At 49.0% G+C, this 17,386-nt stretch overlaps 1 protein-coding gene across 1 annotated transcript; it reads left to right on the top strand.

Annotated features, from left to right (window-relative positions):
* The first annotated feature begins 249 nt into the window (after window positions 1-249).
* Window positions 250-17,078, top strand: PRSS55 (serine protease 55). The gene is made up of 5 exons (XM_030944788.1): window positions 250-304; window positions 1,205-1,394; window positions 2,545-2,792; window positions 5,667-5,809; window positions 16,791-17,078. Exons 1-5 carry the CDS (start codon window positions 250-252, stop codon window positions 17,076-17,078), a joined length of 924 nt encoding a protein of 307 aa, XP_030800648.1.
* The last annotated feature ends 308 nt before the right edge of the window (window positions 17,079-17,386 follow it).

The following is a 17,386-nucleotide window of genomic DNA, read 5'->3' as shown; positions in this document are numbered from 1 at the left end:
GAATTCCGCTTTGCCCTGTCCCTGTGAGAGCCAGAGGAAGCCACAAACCTTTTGGGAATCCCTGAGCTTTCCCTCAGTGACCTTTTTGCCTCGGAAGGAACATCCAAGTGCTGCACCCCCAGGAAGGAGTGGGTGCTGTGATGTCATCTGGGTTGTGTTGACATGGAATGCAGGCTGTGTCCCGAGGCATCTGCAGAGGCATCACTGCTCTGAGAGCTCTGGGAGAGTGTTGGACCAGGCTGGATTGAGATGCTGCTCCTCACCCTCTCCTGTTTAGCTTCCCTGACCAGCAGTGTCCAGGCAGGTTTTGTTTCGCAGCATTCTCAGCACAGAAGAGCTGCAGAATATTTAAATGTGGGTAAGTGAAACGGGTCTGGGCTTATTCCTTCTGCTGAGGGAATGAAGGTGTGGCCTGATGCACCTCCCACTCCCTAAACAGGGATTTTATCCCACCTGCCCATGGGACATTGTCAATGGTTTCCCCCACCCCAAATTCCTGGGCAATGCTTGGCAGAGTTTAGGTTTAGGGAGGTGACAGGGATGTCACTTCGGGAGGGATCAAATAACACATCCAGGGAGGGCATTGTCACCCTTTACTCTGCTGAGACCCCACCTGCAGAGCTGCCTCCAGCCCTGGGGCCAACAGCAGAAGGATGTGAAGCTGCTGGAGAGAGTCCAGAGGAGGCCACAGAGATGCTCCAAGGGCTGGAGCCCCTCTGCTCTGGAGCCAGGCTGGGAGAGCTGGGGGTGCTCACCTGGAGAAGAGAAGGATCCAGGGAGAGCTCAGAGCCCCTTCCAGGACCTAAAGGGCCTCCAGGAGAGCTGGAGAGGGACTGGGGACAAGGGATGGAGGGACAGGACACAGGGAATGGCTTCCCACTGCCAGAGGGCAGGGATGGGTGGGATATTGGGCTGTGAGGATGATGAGGCCCTGGCACAGGGTGTCCAGAGAAGCTGTGGCTGCCCCTGGATCCCTGGAAATGTCCAAGGCCAGGTTGGATGGGGCTTGGAGCAACCTGGTCTGGTGGAAGTTGGAGTTGGAATGGAGTTGGAAAAATTATTTTTAAATCCCTTCCAACCCCAACCATTCTGTTTCTCTAATTCCATGGATATTTCCATTTCAGTGCTCAGGGATGTCCTGCCCCTGTCCAGCACAGGCTGTGACACTGCTGAATGTGTCCAAAATGTCCCTTTCTGTACCCAGGCTGTGGCCTCCGACCATCCTACGAGTCCTTCCAGAGCACTGGCAAGAGGATTGGGACAGGGACAGACGTCACCCCTGGGGAATTCCCGTGGCACGTGAGCATCCAGAGCCACGGGAAGCACATCTGTGGAGGCACCATCATCAGTGCCCTGTGGATTTTGACTGCAGCACACTGCTTTGCAGATGAGCTGTGAGTGCTCCAGGGGTGGGAGGGCAGCCCAGGCATGGGGAGGGGGGTATGACATTCCTCCTGGTGGGTGCAGGATGTGCATCTCCTCCTGTGCCACCATTGGTGGGGATGACATTCCTCCTGGTGGGTGCAGGATGTGCATCTCCCCGTGGGGATGACTTCCTCCTGGTGGGTGCAGGATGTGCATCTCCTCCTGTGCCACTATTGGTGGGGATGACATTCCTCCTGGTGGGTGCAGGATGTGCATCTCCTCCTGTGCCACCATTGGTGGGGATGACATTCCTCCTGGTGGGTGCAGGATGTGCATCTCCTCCTGTGCCACCATTGGTGTGACTGAGCCCTGAAAACAGGGGTTGTCTCCTCTGGGGGAATCAGGCCCATATTTGAACACAGAAATGTGCAGAAATCTGCATAACCATTTCCAATGCCTTTGGACTTTTTGATTTTCTTGGGTTAATTAATTTCCTGGTGTTCCCAGAGCTTTGACTTCTGGAGATGTGGTTGGCTTCAAGCAGAAGGGGAATACTTTGAGGGGTGTGGTTGTGTTCATCCCTCAATACTTTGAGGGATGGCCTGAGCAGCCTTGGATAAACGCCTTTAATGCTATTCTGATGGCCCCAAGCGTTTCTTGTGCATCCAGCTCCTTGTAAAAGGTGATGTATTCCATTCTAGCTCACTGGATCCCTCAAATTACCTTTGCTTTCACCAAACACCTTCACCTCATGGAGACTCTGAGTTTAAAACACCAAGTTCTGCGTAAATCAACTCCATGCAGTGTCCAACCCTCTGTGAGTTCCCTCCAAAACGTGGCAGCTGAGAGTGCTTGGTGACAAATGACCTGTGGCAGCACAGCCTGGAGCAGCTGGCTGGGGACAGCAGGGTCTGAGCATCCAGCCTGGGGCACAGAGATCCAAAAGATCCAGACCATTCCATCTGTTTGGTACAGACTGGGTCATTTATAACCTGCGTTCACGTTCTACCTCTGCACCCCTCTGCCCCGGAAATCATCCCTTCCTAGGAGTGAGGGTAAATTCCTTGGATATTTACAGCTGAGCTGCCTCAGCCACCATCATGCCCTGCTCTGGGGAGGAGCCACCAACCTTCATAACCCAAATCCTTCATGCTCACCATGCCCTGTTTTGTTTTTAAGGCCACCAGATCTGACGGTGGCAGTGGGGGGAGTGAACCTCAGCCTCCCTCTGGAAGAGTGCAACCCAGACAGCCTGATCCTGCACGAGGAGTTCAACAGAACCAGCCTGCAGAATGACATTGCCCTCATCCTGCTCAGCAACCCCATCGAGTTCAGCACGGAGAAGATTCCCGTCTGCCTGCCCTTCGTGTGTGACAGGGACACGTGGCAGCACTGCTGGGCTTCTGGCTGGGAGAGCGCCAGTGCAGGTAAGGTGCTGGGGGAGATGCATTTGCTGATGGAAGATGGGTTTTGTGGCTGTCCTCTCCCATGAGGGGTTTCCCAGACAAAGTTTCACTCCCCACCTTTTTTTATCTTGACTTTTTTTTTTTTTGTCAAATAGTTAAACCATATATCCCTACATTATCCAAATCACTTGTCATCAATACACTTTCAATTAACCTTCCTCTATATTTGCTAATATCAAAACCAACAATCAACCATCATCATCACTCTACAACCACCCCCAAACAGACATAGAATTAAAGCCAGAACTACCCCCCCAGAAAACCAAACAAAAATGCAAACCATGATGATAAATCATCGACCAATCACCCACCAAATTTTACGTTCTTGTAGCTTACAGAAAGCATGACACGGAAGATATCAAGATGGTTTATGCATCCAAACCCCCCCAGCCTCTGCACATCCACCAGTTCCCTGTTCAGGGCAAGAACCAGACACCAACAGACCCCCAGAGCAAAATCTGGGACCTATTTTGGCACCACATCCAAACTTGGCACCTCATTTTGGCAGCCAGGTTAAGACAAGCTCCATCCTGGTGGGTAAATTAGCACAGAATAATGGGATTGCTCGGGCTGGAAGGGACCTTAAAGCTCATCTTATTCCAACCCCCTGCCAGGGGCAGGGAAACCTTCCACTGTCCCAGGTTGCTCAGAGCCCCATCCAGCCAGGTCTTGAACATTTCTCACCTTGTAAGATCCTTGTGGATAACTTTGGCTTGGGATATTCCATGAATTACCCAGTTAGGCTGAGTCTAAAATGGTCTGGACTAAATGAAATGAGGATTTGGGGCTGTCTTGGCTTAATACCTCTATGAGCTGGATTGACTTATTGGTTCTGGCCACTCCTTCCTTCACTCATTTAGGACTGCAGATTGCTGTTGCTAATTGATCTCATTTAAGCCCTAATGAAAGCAGTTCCAGCACTGATTGTGACCCAAAATGTCTGTCCTGAACAAATGTCACTAATTAGCCAATAAGCTGATTCATTATTGGAACGAATTAATCAGGGCTGGGTGGGCAGGGGGTGCCTTGGAGCTGGAGTGGTCCTTCCCCGGATGCAGTAAGTGAACATCCCATTGAATCTGTGCTATTCTGCTCCAATTGCTGAGTTTATTTTCTTCATGAAACTCTGCATTTGCCTTCTTAAGCTTCATTTTCCTCCCTCAACAGTAACACAGAACACTCTCACAGCTGTGAAGCTCTCCCACTTCACCAAGGTAACATGTTCCTATTTTCTGTTGAGTAGTTACATAGCATCCAACTACCCATAGGATCATGGAATCATGGAATGGTTCAGAGTTGAAAGGGACCTTTAAATACATCCAGTCCCACCCCCTGCCATGGCCAGGGACACTTCCCACTATCCCAGGTTGCTCCAAGCCCTGTCCAGCCTGGCCTTGGACACTTCCAGGGATCCAGGGGCAGCCACAGCTGCCCTGGGCACCCTGTGCCAGGGCCTCCCCACCCTCACAGGGAACAATTCCTTCCCAATATCCCATCCATCCCTGCCCTCTGGCAGTGGGAAGCCATTCCCTGTGTCCTGTCCCTCCATCCCATGTCCCAAGTCCCTCTCCAGCTCTCTTGGAGCCCCTTTAGGCTCTGGAAGAAGCTCTGAAGTCTTCCCAGAACTTTCTCTTCTCAGGTGAACTCCCCCAGCTTCTCTCCATAACAGGAGCGCTTCACCCTCATGGAGATTCCTTCACCAAAGCATTTTCATCTTTGGGCGCTTCCATCTTAGCTGGAAAAGGGACTTGACGACTTTCCATCTTTTAGATCTTGTCATTGAGTGTCAGTTTCCTGAAGGTTCTGGGAGGATTTATCACAGTGAAAAATGAAACAAGGGGTGAGTTCCAAACAATCCAAAGGTCTCAGTTTTATCCTTTAGACTCAGGTTCACTTTAGAGAGAAACATGGGTGAAATAATTGGGGTTTCCAAGTAGCCCAGCACATTTTTCAGTCTTTTTGTCACTTGCAGGTGTCAGCTGTGATTTCTGTATTCCCAGCCCAAGGGAAGAATAAAGCAGATATTTCCTTTGTGTCACTTTGTGAAGACACAGCTGGTCCCCTGGGTGAGGTGTGGCCTCCCTGGGGAGAACAATGTTTAGATTGGATATTAGGAAAAAAATTCTTCCCTGGAAGAGTTGTTGGGCATTGGAACAGCTGCCCTGGGCAGTGGTGTAGTCCCCACCCCTGGAGGAATATAAAAGCCATGTGGATGTGGCATTTGGGGACATGGGCAGAGGTGGCCTTGGCAGTGCTGGGGGAGCGGTTGGACTGAACGATTCAAAGGTTGTTTCCAATGTAAATTATTCCATGATTCTGTAATTCTAAGATTAGAATTCTGGGGAAAGCTCGGTGGACTTTGATCTGAAGGGGCTTGCACAGGAGCCCATGAAAAGCCCCTCAGACTGGGTTCCCAAAAAACCACGAGTGAGAAACCCCAGGTGTGCAGGGCAGCTCATCTCAGGTGATCACTGAGACCACCACAGGAAAATCCATCCCTTTGGAGGCTTCCCAGTAGTCTGGCATCCCTGGAAGGGTCCAAGGCCAGGTTGGACAGGGCTTGGAACAACCTGGAATAGTGGAAGGTGTTCCTGCACATGGCAGGGGGTGGGATGGGATGATCTTTAAGGTCCCTTTCACCCAAACCATTCTGGGATTAACTCAGGAGAACAAACTCATCATTGCCAACACTTGGGGATCCCCCGTGACCCCAAAACCCTACAGTTCTGCCCAGAGACCCCCATTGCCCTGAGATGCTTTAGAAATCGAGCTGAGGTTCTTCCCAAGGGAAATCTCCAGCAGCTTTGTTGATTCTTCTCTTTTCATTTGCTGCAGCATCCCCTGTGCTGCAGAAAACAAGGGTGAAGCTGATCAGCAGGGAGAAATGCCTGAAGCACATCCCACACCTCGTGGAGGGCACGATGTGTGCTGAGACAGAGCAAGGAGAAGGACAAAAAGGAGGAGGAGGAGGCTGCCAGGTAAAGGGACCATCCTGGTCTGCTTCACAGCCAGGTTACACCCTGAAAGGAGACAGGAATGGTTGTCCAGGAGGTTTAAGGCAAAAGAATTGTGAGGGAAGTTTAATATGGAGGTGTTTAATTTAAGTATTAGAAACATTTCTCAGGTGAGGTCTTGGCTCTGACCCAAATGTGCTTGGTTGGTCTGTGTGTGCCAGAATGAGTCGCATCTTGTGGCAGGGTGTTGGTGACAGAGAATGAGGGACTTTTCAAGCCTAAATTACAGTCTGAGCAGTATTTGATATCAGGGAGCTGACGCAAACTCCCCAATGAGGCAAAACTCACAACTTGTGCCCTCACAGCACATTCCACCCCCAGGATTGCTGTCCTGGTGTCAGATGAAGTCTGGAAGCCAAAAATTCACCTTGTCATTCATAGCACCCAAATTCCAACCCCTCTCCTGAGAGACTGGCAAGGACTGGGCTCTCCTGCAGCCTCTGGTTCCAGCCTGAGATTTCCCTCCTCCACTGGGAAATTGTTTTTTTAGGAATCACAGAGGGGTTTGGGCAGGACAGAGCTTTAAATCTCACCCAGTTCCAACCCCCTGCCATGGGCAGGGACATCTTCCACTATCCCAGGTGTATTTTATACATGTCCATGGGTTTGGAGGGGTCTGGATGGGGAGACACATGGATGGACAGCTCCATCCTGTAGGAATTACTCATTGGAGGAACTAAACCAGCACCCAGGACAGAGAGGGATCCTCTGACCTATAGGCAAAGGCTAGGGGCACCAGGACCATGGGACTCTGAGGGAAGGTTTGCTTTGCAAAATGATTTTGTGGTTTTCCAGAGACTATCTGCCTCTGAAACCATCTAAGGAGTGACTTTCACCTCCATTAAATTAAATAAAAAAATCTTAAAAGAAACATGCCACATGATAACATTAACATGGTTAAAGGATGCACTGCCCAGCTCAGCCTAGCCTGAAGTTCTGTGGGTGAATGATGCTGGTGAAATAGCAGGAACACTTTTTCCCAGCAAAATGAATCTCCTGGACTCAGAAAGCTGAAGAAGAAGATATTTAGATCCACAATAATGTCACAGTTGTCTGAGGAATGTGAGATTTCCAAGCAGTGGAAGCACACGTCCTTTGCATGGGTGATAAAACTCAGAATTCAGCATCTCTCTGATTTTAGTGGGATCAGGCAGGAATGCTTTGTAAACTGGAATAAAGGGAACAGGACAAAACCAGAGCTGAGGATAGAAGTTGTATTTTTCAGGGGTGAAACAAGTGACAGGAGATTGACAAAATCTTGCCACCAGATTTTGCTGATTTGCTGGAGGGGAAGTGTTTTGCTGCTGGATGATTTCCTGGATTTCTGAGAAGCGCTAATTAAAGCCATGGGGGACACATTTTGACCTCACCAGGCTGGGTCAGCAACCCTGTGGCTTGTCCTGGTCATGGCCTGGGACAGCACAGGGCTGAACCTGGTGCTTCTTCTGCAGCAGGGACCACTGGGCAGAATCCCAGAATTCTTTAGGTTGGAAAAACCCTCCAGGATCACTGAGTCCATCCTGCGACCAATCCCCACCTCGTCCCCAGCCCAGAGCACTGAGTGGCACATCCAGACCTCCCTTGGACACCTCCAGGGATGGGGACTCCAATCCTCCCTGGGACAGCCCCTCCAATGCCTGGCCACCCTTGCAGGGAAGAAATTTTTTCCAATATCCAATCTAAACCTTGAAACCAGTTTGAGGCTGTTTTCCCTTATTTTGTCTTGGAGCAGAGCCTGAACCTCCCTGGCTGTCCCCTCCTGTCAGGGAGTTGTGCAGAGCCACAAGGTCCCCCCTGAGCCTCCTTTTCTCCAGGCTGAACCCCTTTCCCAGCTCCCTCAGCCCCTCCTGGTGCTCCAGCCCCTTCCCCAGCTCTGTTCCCTTCCCTGGACATGCTCCAGCCCTTCAATGTCCCTCTTGGAGTGAGGGACAGAACTGGACAATGCATCTGCTCTGTGGACAGTGTAAGGATTGCCCGTAAGGATTGCAGGGTTTGTGTCAGATGAGAGTGAGGCCAGATTTCAAAATGGCCAAATCTTTCACATCCTTATCTCTGTCGTGGAGACAGAGCAGAATAGGGTTGCTCTGATCCATCCAGCTGTCTCCTGGAGGACTTCCAGGCTCCAGCTCTTGCATGGATCAGGAGCCATGCATGAGTCCCTGGGAAGAGGCCAGGAAGGATCAGAAGCTCAGGCAAGGCAGAGATTCCTGGTCAGGGAACAAACCCTAGAGATGGTGAGTTGGCTCCAGTAGCTATAGCCCAATGAAGTCTGGACATAGAGGAGATAAAAGGCTGATATTAACCTTTTCTGGGATTTTCTGAGGATCAGGATCCATGCTTTCACATCCAGAGCCAGGCTAAGGCAGAAAAGTTGCTGGACTCGAGGTTGTAAATCCACATGATCCACATCAAAATCCAAATCTGTGATCTGTGATGGAGGGAACAACTTTTCACATGGGGAGACAGTGACAGGACAAAGGAGAATGGTTTTAAACCAGAAGAAGAGATACTTAGATGGGATATTAGGAAGGAATTCTGCCCTGTGAGGGTGGTGAGGCCCTGGCACAGGTGAAGCTGAGGCTGATCCATCCCTGGAATTGTCCAAGGCCAGGCTGACAGGACTTGGAGCAATCTGGGATAGTGGAAGAGATTCCTCCTGATGTCCAACCTGAACCTCCCCTGGTGCAGCTTGAGGCCACCCCAGGAACAGAAAAGCCAAGAATGAAAAGGCTCAGGCATTTCACCAGCTGCCCTCACACCAAACCAGCCTAATTTGTGCATAACTGACCATGGTCCTCCAATAACTCAAGGAGATTGAATAGCAGAGCTCCCAAGTATTTGTACCTAAAAAAATTAATCCATTCCCTTAAAAAGAAAATATCTATTCTATCCCAATTCCCTGGCAGTTCTGCAGACAAATATATGGATTGGCTGGGAATTAACACTACCAGGAGCTGTAATTGACTTATAGTTCTATTTAGTCATAAACATTAACATTAATGGATGTTCAGGGGGTACAAGTGCTAAAGAACAGACACTGGAGATGGCCTATGTATTATTTTTCTGTGTGCTACATTTCTTCCATGACCCCATGAACCACAATTGATGTCTCATTCCTTGCTTTCTTAAGCATCTTTTGTTAGGCTCTGATGCAATGGTAACTTGAACAATAATTAGAGTATAAGGGGCTCACAAAGCAAATGCCTCCTTCAGTGCCTTCCCTGCCCAGGCAAAATTCAGTAAATGGCCCAATTATAGTTCAGAGGGGCTGTGGGGAGAGCTCTGATGTGGTGATTAGGACAAAGTGTGTTCAGCTGGAGTCACAGGTCACCCACAGTTCAGCAGCACATGAAGGGGGGCCGGGCCCTGCTCTGATTCCAGGGGAAGGAATTGCTGTGTGACCCCCAGGAGCAGTGGGGTGGTTCCAGCTCAGGCAAGTCCTGGGCTGCAGGTATCCACCCCCTTCTACAGCCTGCAGCGGGGGGGATTTTGGCCATAAATCACACAGTGGTTGGGGTTTAAAGGGGCCTTAAAAATCATCTGGTTCCAACTTTCCTCTATCCCAGGTTGCTCCAAGCCCTGTCCAACCTGGCCTTGGACATTTCCAGGGATCCAGGGGCAGCCACAGCTTCTCTGGTCATCCTGTGCCAGGGCCTCACCACCCTCACAGGGAAGAATTCCTTGCCAATATCCCATCTATCCCTGCTTTCTTTCAGGTTAAAGCCATTCCACCTTGTCCCATGTCTGAAAATGCCCTTTACAGCCTCTGGGATGCTCAAGGCTCTCACCCCACAGAGCTGGAGCAAAAGCAGCAGTTTTTGTGCAGACCTGGATGGGGGTTTCCAGCCATTTCACAAATGTCTATTTTATAAACATCAGCATCTACAGAACCTCTTTCCATCAACAGGGAGAAAAAAACATCCCCTGGTGATGGGAGTCACTGAGTTTGATTTAAGCATCTGTGTTAAAATGACATCAAGCCCTTTGTGTGTGTTTATTGCTCCCCATGAACTGAAATCCAGCTGAAGGGGTTTAGCTCACAGAGGGGCACTTGGCTCCAAGGCAGGACAGTTGTTTACATTTAATTCTCTATTAGACACCCCAGGATATCCCCTGGTATCCCACTGCTCCCACCTCAACCTTTGCTCCAGTGACTGCAATGGGAGCCTGACACCAGCACTGGAAAAGCTCTGGCATCCTTTCACAAGGTCTTGCCTCCTTTTTCTGGTCCAAATATGGCCCCAAAACTGCCAAGAAAGACTCATGAAATAGAATTTTCTGAAGGAAAGAATCCTGCAAATGGAAACTGTGCTTTTATAGGCAGTTGTCATGGATTCAAGGAGAAAGCACAAACCAGGATAGTGTGATCAGTCCCTGAAGCTGCTCAAAACACCTGAACAGAGATGGTTAAATTATGCTCTGGCTGCAGTCTGTAGGGATAGGGAGCATTCACAGGAGCTCTGAGGTCCTTCTGCTGTCTCGGTTTGGAAAGACAGGAGCCTGCTAAGGAAGGCAGGAGCCTCCCCTGAAATGGAGAATGTAAACCCTCCCCACCTCTCCAAATTGCTATAAATTTTAAATTAAGGGGCTCTCAGGCAAAAAAATATGGGAGCAGGAAATAACAGTTCTTTAATAGGGAAGAAAATAAAAAGATAAAATTAACAATGCAGCAACTAAACCAACAGTGACAGAGTCAGCACTCAACCTGACACCCTGTGGATCAGGGTGTTGGTAGCAGTCAAATTGGAATTGTGGCTGCAGCCCTCCTGGAGTGTCAGGTGTGGTTCTGCTGGAGCAGGGATCCTGTAGAAAGGTGTAGTCTTGCTCTGAAGATCCAGTGGAAGAAGAGGCAGGTGCTGTTCCTCTGGGGAATCCAGTGGAGAAGCTGTTGGTATTCCAGAATCTCCAGATTATATCCAGGTAGCAATGCTTGGCTCCTCCCTCTGGGTGGAGCATCTCCCAATGGGATGCTGTAGTTCTTATCAGCCATGCAGTGACATTCAATAGCTGTTATCAGCAGATGTTCCCCCCAGAGGGAGGAGTGATTGTGGAAGAGATAAGGAAAACTGCCCACTTGACAAAAGACAACTGCCATACAGATGGTAATAGAATACATCTTGCATTGCAATCTGGAACATCCACCTATAAGCCAACATTTAAGTCCAAAGTTATTACAAACTGCAGAAAAGTTCTTTATTATTGTATCTTACCTTAAAAATAGAACCACAGAATCACTGAGGTTGGAAAAGCCCTCTGAGATCATTGAGTCCAACCATTCCTCCAGCACTGCCAAGGCCACCACTGACCCATGTCCCCATGTGCCACATCCACCTGTTCTCTGAACATTTCCAGGGTTGGTGACTCCATCACTGCTCTGGGCAGATGTGCCAGGGCTGGACAACCCTTTCACTGAGGACATTTTTCCTAATATTCAATGTAAACCTCCTGTGGTGCCATTTGAGGCTGTCTCCTATGGAAGAGAGTGATCCACTCCCCACCCTTGTCATGGATTTCCCATCACTGATCTATTGCTACCACCATGAGGTGTTTCTTTTCCCTGAGGGACAGATTGCTTCAAGCAGGAAGGTGTCCTGGGAAACCCCAGAACAAAGCAGTGGAGAGATGTTTCTGCGTTTGCAATCCCTTCAGTTTTCTTCTGAAGGGTCCTTTGATGCGCAGCTCACAAGAATCAGAACAGTTTTGCATGAGTTTTTAGGGCTTTCATCACTTTATCATTTTATGGTGTGGGCAGACAAGTGAGCACATGCAGGCTCTGATGGCTTCATTCTTTAATCTGTGAGAAATTAATTCCCAATGCAAAACCCTGGGGTGATGAGGAGGATGATATTGGGTGTCTCTTCTGCTTACTTCCTCTGGGTCACAGATTTTATTCCCTCAGGCTGAAGATGTTTGGGAGTCCAGCATGGCTTTGTGTGCCTGGTGGGGAGCAGAACACCTCTGGATCCAGCTGAACACAAAATCCCAGCTTGCCCTGGGAGTGGGGAATGGCTGTGGTGACTCACAGGAGCCATTTCTCATTCAATGACAGCTCTGAGGGGAAGCTGTGACTCACAGGCACATCCAAATTCTTTAAAGGAGTTGCCAACCCTGTGGAAGAGGGTGGTTCAACCATCTAACACGTTCTGAGATTCCCAAAACCCTTGCAAGGAGATTCCTCAGCAAGGGTTCATGGAGAAACTGGGCTGACATGAAGTGGAAGGCATTTGAACAGAGAAAGAACTTACAGGGATAGTTTTGTTGGCATCCATGCAAGGAATTCTGATGTTCCAGGAGGACAAATGCCAAGATGACCAAGTTGGCCAATGCCACAGCATTTTTCAAAGGGGTCAAAATGAAAGGTGGCTGTGCAGAGGTGCAGCAGGTCCTATTATTCTGAGTGACTGGGGGTTAAAACAGCAGCTGCAGCTCATCATTGATAAAGAAAAAGTAATGGATATATGGAGAAGCAATTCCAGCTGTACACTGACCATAACAGACTCTAATTTACCTATTACCATGTCAGAAGAACTATGGCTAGTCCTTCAAAAACATCAGCTTGAGGCTCTGGGGAGGTCAAAAGGGCAATGAGAGCATCAGGAATTATTAGGACAGGAATAACTGGCAAAGCAAATGTGCTGTGCCAGGGCACTGCTCCTGGGAGCCTCCCTGTGTGTGATTCCTGCCCATTCCATCTGAGAAAGGAGTGGTGATTTCAGAAAAGGAGTGAAGTGGAACAGGAGGGATGAACAGGGACATGGAAGAGCTCCTGGCAGCACAGGGAATGGCAGAGCAAGACTCTGAGGCTTGCAGGAGAGATGTCTGATGGGGATGTGGCACATTCCCAGCCTCATGGGCAGCATGGAGAGGAGTCAAGAGCTGTCCTCGTGTCACTGCTGCTCCAAGCACATGAAGGAGGGGTGTCAGATGGCTTTGTCAGGCAGCAGACCTAAAACAAAGAGAAGGAAGTGTTTTTTCTTCCATCAGATAATTAAACCATGGGAGTCGCTGACCAGGATGTTGTGGGTATTTATCCTAAGGGATAAATGGATTCAAAAAGCAATTAGGCAATTTCCTGGATGAAGATCTCTCTGAGGCCATTAACCACTGGGATGTAAATACAACTCTGTAAATACTGGTCCTGTTCCTCCTTTTCCTCCCTGAGCACTTGACAGGCAGAGACAGGAGTCTGGGCCACAGGGCTTTGGCCAGAGGCATCTGCACTGTCTGTGCCACTGCAGTCACTAATGGCCCTGCTGACATCACACTGGGTGAATTTGGGTCATCTCCTCCCATTTTCCAGCCAGAGGATGGAGGGACAGAGGAGCTGAAGGTTCTCAAAGGGTTTGTGTGAGAGGAGTCCAGCTGCCCTGTATTACCTGGTGCCTTTCTGGTACCTGCACGTTAACGTGGCCACAACCTCCTTCCTCCCACTTTAGAGACAGCTGGAAACAACTGGGCAAATGATATTCTGCCTCCAGCAGCTCTGATGGGCACTGCTGTTATTCCCAGTGTTGTTATTCCCTTGCTGATTGTCTCCAATTTGCACAGAGCTCACCAACACGAAAATGAAAGCAGCAATGACTTGCAGGGATTGTGCATCCACCTAATGAGGATCAGATGAGTTGTTCTCCCACCCCCAGAGCTTCTCCCACCTCGGAAGATTTATGTGGCTGAACATGTTTGTTCTGATCAATGACTGTGCTGCAGACACGAATACAAATGTAAAAGAGAGATTACACTTTTGATCCAAAGCCCACTAAAGGCAGCAGAAAGGCTCCTGATGCTCACAAAAAAAAAAAAGGTTTTGGCCACAGTGAAAAAGATGAAATTTTTGGTCAGCTTCAGTGAACAAAGCACCTTGTTAGGCAGTGACAGATTTTATACAACCCACAGCTATTTATCAGTGAATGTATCATTGCTTTCACCTCTCCTAATGGGAGGATTAACATGTTTAAGGCAGGAATTCAGCACCAGATCTGATTTGTTGCATTTGCTTTTCACTCATCTTCGAGATGACAAGAAACATGAAACAGAAGCAAAGCTGCTATTTTTAGTTTGGTTTTTCCCACCCAGAAACTTGGCACTTAGAGGGAAAAGCAGGAGCAGGTATCTGGTGTGTGTTGCTGACCAGAATTGTTTCAGCACCAGGATGCAGGAGCCTGAAAAAGCAGCCTTTAATAATTCTTCGATCCTCAGAGTCATTAACCTGAGCGTTCATTAAATTAGCGTTACTGGAAGCATCACAGAGCTGAGATAATTGTCCCAGCACTCAAAAACTTGCTCCTCCCACACCCTCTCCTACACAAGGATGGAAAACGTTGGGCCGGCATTCCTGAAAGCTTAAGGTGGATACAGGGATTTTCAAAGTGTCTGAGGACTGAGTTTATTTTCTCCATCTTTAGTCCTACAAAAACCAGACTCCTGTTTAATCTGGGCTGCTACTGTAATTATGTGAGATTATCACACGGAGAGGATGATTTGGCCCATTTTGTGATAAAATCTTCATGTTAAATAGCTGAAGTTAGAAGAAATGGCATGTGAGAAGTAGCACCCAGGAAGCAGAGCAGCTCACCCAGTGTGGAAAGACAACAGGATTTGGGTGCCAGGGCTTGTAGATTAGGAAAATGGATTTGCAGCTGCTACCTGGGCTGCTCAGAGCATTCCTGAACTCCCTCTCTGCCCAAGTTTTAAATCACCGATCCCTCAAACATCCCCATTCCCCACCAACAGGGCAGGGAACTGAACGGACGTGGTTAAGGAGGAAAAGAGGGGAAAAGCAGATCTGGTTTGAGGGGGAAGCAGGGTTTAAATGGCGATCTCTGGCTCTGCCTCCGGTTTGCATCCCTGCCCTGACCGCGATGCGACAATTCCCGCGGGGACCGTCACAGGGCATCAGGGATTCACTGCTGCTCCGGGAAGGAAGATCCTTTACAAGTGTGAACTCCAGTTTGGAGGCTGAAACCGGTGCTAAAAAAACTTTTTTTTTTTTCTTTTTTTTTTTTTTTTTTTCTGCTGGGAAAAGCTGGAGCGGAGCATCCCGGGCTCCCCCTATCCAGACTCCGCTGGTTATCCCGGTGTAGGAGGCTCCCAGCGCCTTCCTCTCGCCTCCAGGATAATGCCTTAGCCCGTTCCTGCCCCGAGGGGATCCGCAGTGAAATCCCCGGGAATCGAATCGTGTTTGGATGCTCATTTATCCCAACAGGATGCCACCGCGGCTCCAAGGTCACCTCTGTGGTTTTCACGGGAATTCTTGGCTGAAATGGGGTCGGGAAACCTCTTTTAGATGCTGAGTCTAAAGAGGGTCCAGCAGCACTGCAAGGATGTGGCTATAATAACAACAAACAATGTTGGTTTAATGTTTGGACTCAATGATCTGAAAGGTCTTTTCCAGCCTAAATCTCTGGTCTTTGTTGGTCCCTTCCAGCTCAGGATATTCTACAAACATTTCATCTGCATTTATCTTAATTTTTAACTCCTGAATGAATATTGAACTGGAAAAAAAAAAGGAAAAAAAAAAGATAAGAATATTAATGACCAGAGCCCTCCAGCTACTGGAATGGGAATTCAGCCATAAACTTCAGCGAGTGCTGATGAGCTGCACAGGGAACTTCAGCCCCTTCCTTGCTTGTTAATTAATGTGTGTTAGCTCAGGGTAGCTGCTGGCAGAAGGGGTTCCATCCATTAATGACAAAGATGTTTCCCAAAGTAGTGTGCAAACAGGGAAGGACAACATTTCCCAGTAAAGTTTGCTGTCTTGGGAAATAGATTTGTATTGAATTTGCTTACCACGAGTGCTGGTTAGAAAAGCTGGAAAAAAGATTCAAGCCCACCGTGGAAGGAAATTTCTTTATAGCAAGGACTGCACAGCACTGAAGATGTCCTGGAATCCCAGACTGGTTTGGCTTGGAAGGGTATTAAAAATCCTCTAGTACCTTCCACTATCCAAGCTCCAAGCCCTGCCCAGCTTGGAACTTCCAGGTATCCAGGGATCCAGGGGCAGCCACAGCTTCTCTGGGCAACCTGTGCCAGGGCCTCCCCACCCTCACAGCCAACAATTGCTTCCCAATATCCCATCCATCCCTGCCCTCTGGCAGTGGGAAGCCATTCCCTGTGTCCTGTCCCTCCATCCCTTGTCCCCAGTCCCTCTCCAGCTCTCCTGGAGCCCCTTTAGGCTCTGGAAGGGGCTCTGAGCTCTCCCTGGACCCTTCTCTTCAGATGAACACTCCCAGGTCTCACACAGCCTTTCCTCAGAAAAGCGTTGCACCTGCCTTGGGTGGATTTTTTTGCTGCTTTCTCTTCTCTCTGGGTTTGTGTCCAGAGATTGCAGAGCTGGATGTGCTCTGGGTGCTCCAGCTACAGCAGCCAACAGGAGAACATTCCTCTTTTTGAGGTGGCTGCAACTTGCATTTGGAGCCTTGCCCACACTGGGTGAGTGGTCCTTGCAGCAGCAGGAAGGTTTTCAGGGAAATGACTGTGGCTTCAAGAAGGATTTGTCAGGATTATTGTTCATCTGCTGCCCAGTTTCTGGCTGCCAGCCCCCAAAATTCGCAGTGGCAGATACCCAGCACCTCCAGCAGCAGCTTTGCAGAGGAGACAAGGACTGAGTGAGCAGTCACAGCAAATGTTCCTTTTCTCTTTGGGATGGTGTCTCTTGCTGACAGGTCTCAGGTGTTCTCCTGGGGCCACAGGAGCCTGTGGAAAAGGCTGGGAATGACAGGGACTCAGTGCACTGAGCCAGAGCTTGGGACTGATCTCCTCCTCTTGCCTCCTGTATCTATTTATTCTGCAGGATCTCAGGGCTGAGCTGCGAAATTTTGAAGCCAAGTTCCCTTTTTCCCCCTCCCCAAATCCTCACAAACTTGAGACAGAGATTGATTTTCCCACTCAGCCTGCTCTGAAGGACCTGAAGTTGTTTCCAGCTGTAACATTCCTGCTTCTGCCACAGGTGGACAGCGGAGGTCCTCTGGTCTGCAGCTACTGGGACACCATGAAGTGGTTCCAGGTCGGCATCATCAGTGGAGGAAACCCAAACCACAGGATTTTGACACCTGTTTTCAGCTACCAGGACTGGATTGAGAAGGAAACAGCCATAAGGGGAAAGCCTTTCTTCACTGAGGGTGTGGACAGTGGAACACATGTCAGGGTTGCTCGTTCCAGGGCTGGGACACAGGTGGTGTTTCTGGGGTATTGTCTCCTTTTATTCATCTTTTTAATAGCAATTAAATTACTCTGAGAGAAGGTTTTTGAAAATAAAAGTCAGAACTGCCACTTCATTCTTTTTTTTCTGAGGCCAGCCTGCTCAATGTCACTGACACGGACACAGGGACCAACAGGAGGTGTCACAATGAGACAGGGAGGGAGGCAGAGGGTGGAGAAATGGAATGAAGGAGGCAGGATTTGGGCAAGAAGGGCCATAATCCTCTGGAAAACACAGATATTCCACACTGCTGGGTCACACTGGACTCAGTTGTTTGCTAAGCTCAGATGTGGCATCTGAAGGTGCTGATCCCCTTGGGAAGTTGAAACCTAGAAGAAGAGATC

Source organism: Camarhynchus parvulus, chromosome 3 (genome assembly GCF_901933205.1).
Source record: "Camarhynchus parvulus chromosome 3, STF_HiC, whole genome shotgun sequence".
Taxonomy (NCBI): domain Eukaryota; kingdom Metazoa; phylum Chordata; class Aves; order Passeriformes; family Thraupidae; genus Camarhynchus; species Camarhynchus parvulus.
This window is presented reverse-complemented; position numbering and strand designations above follow the sequence as displayed.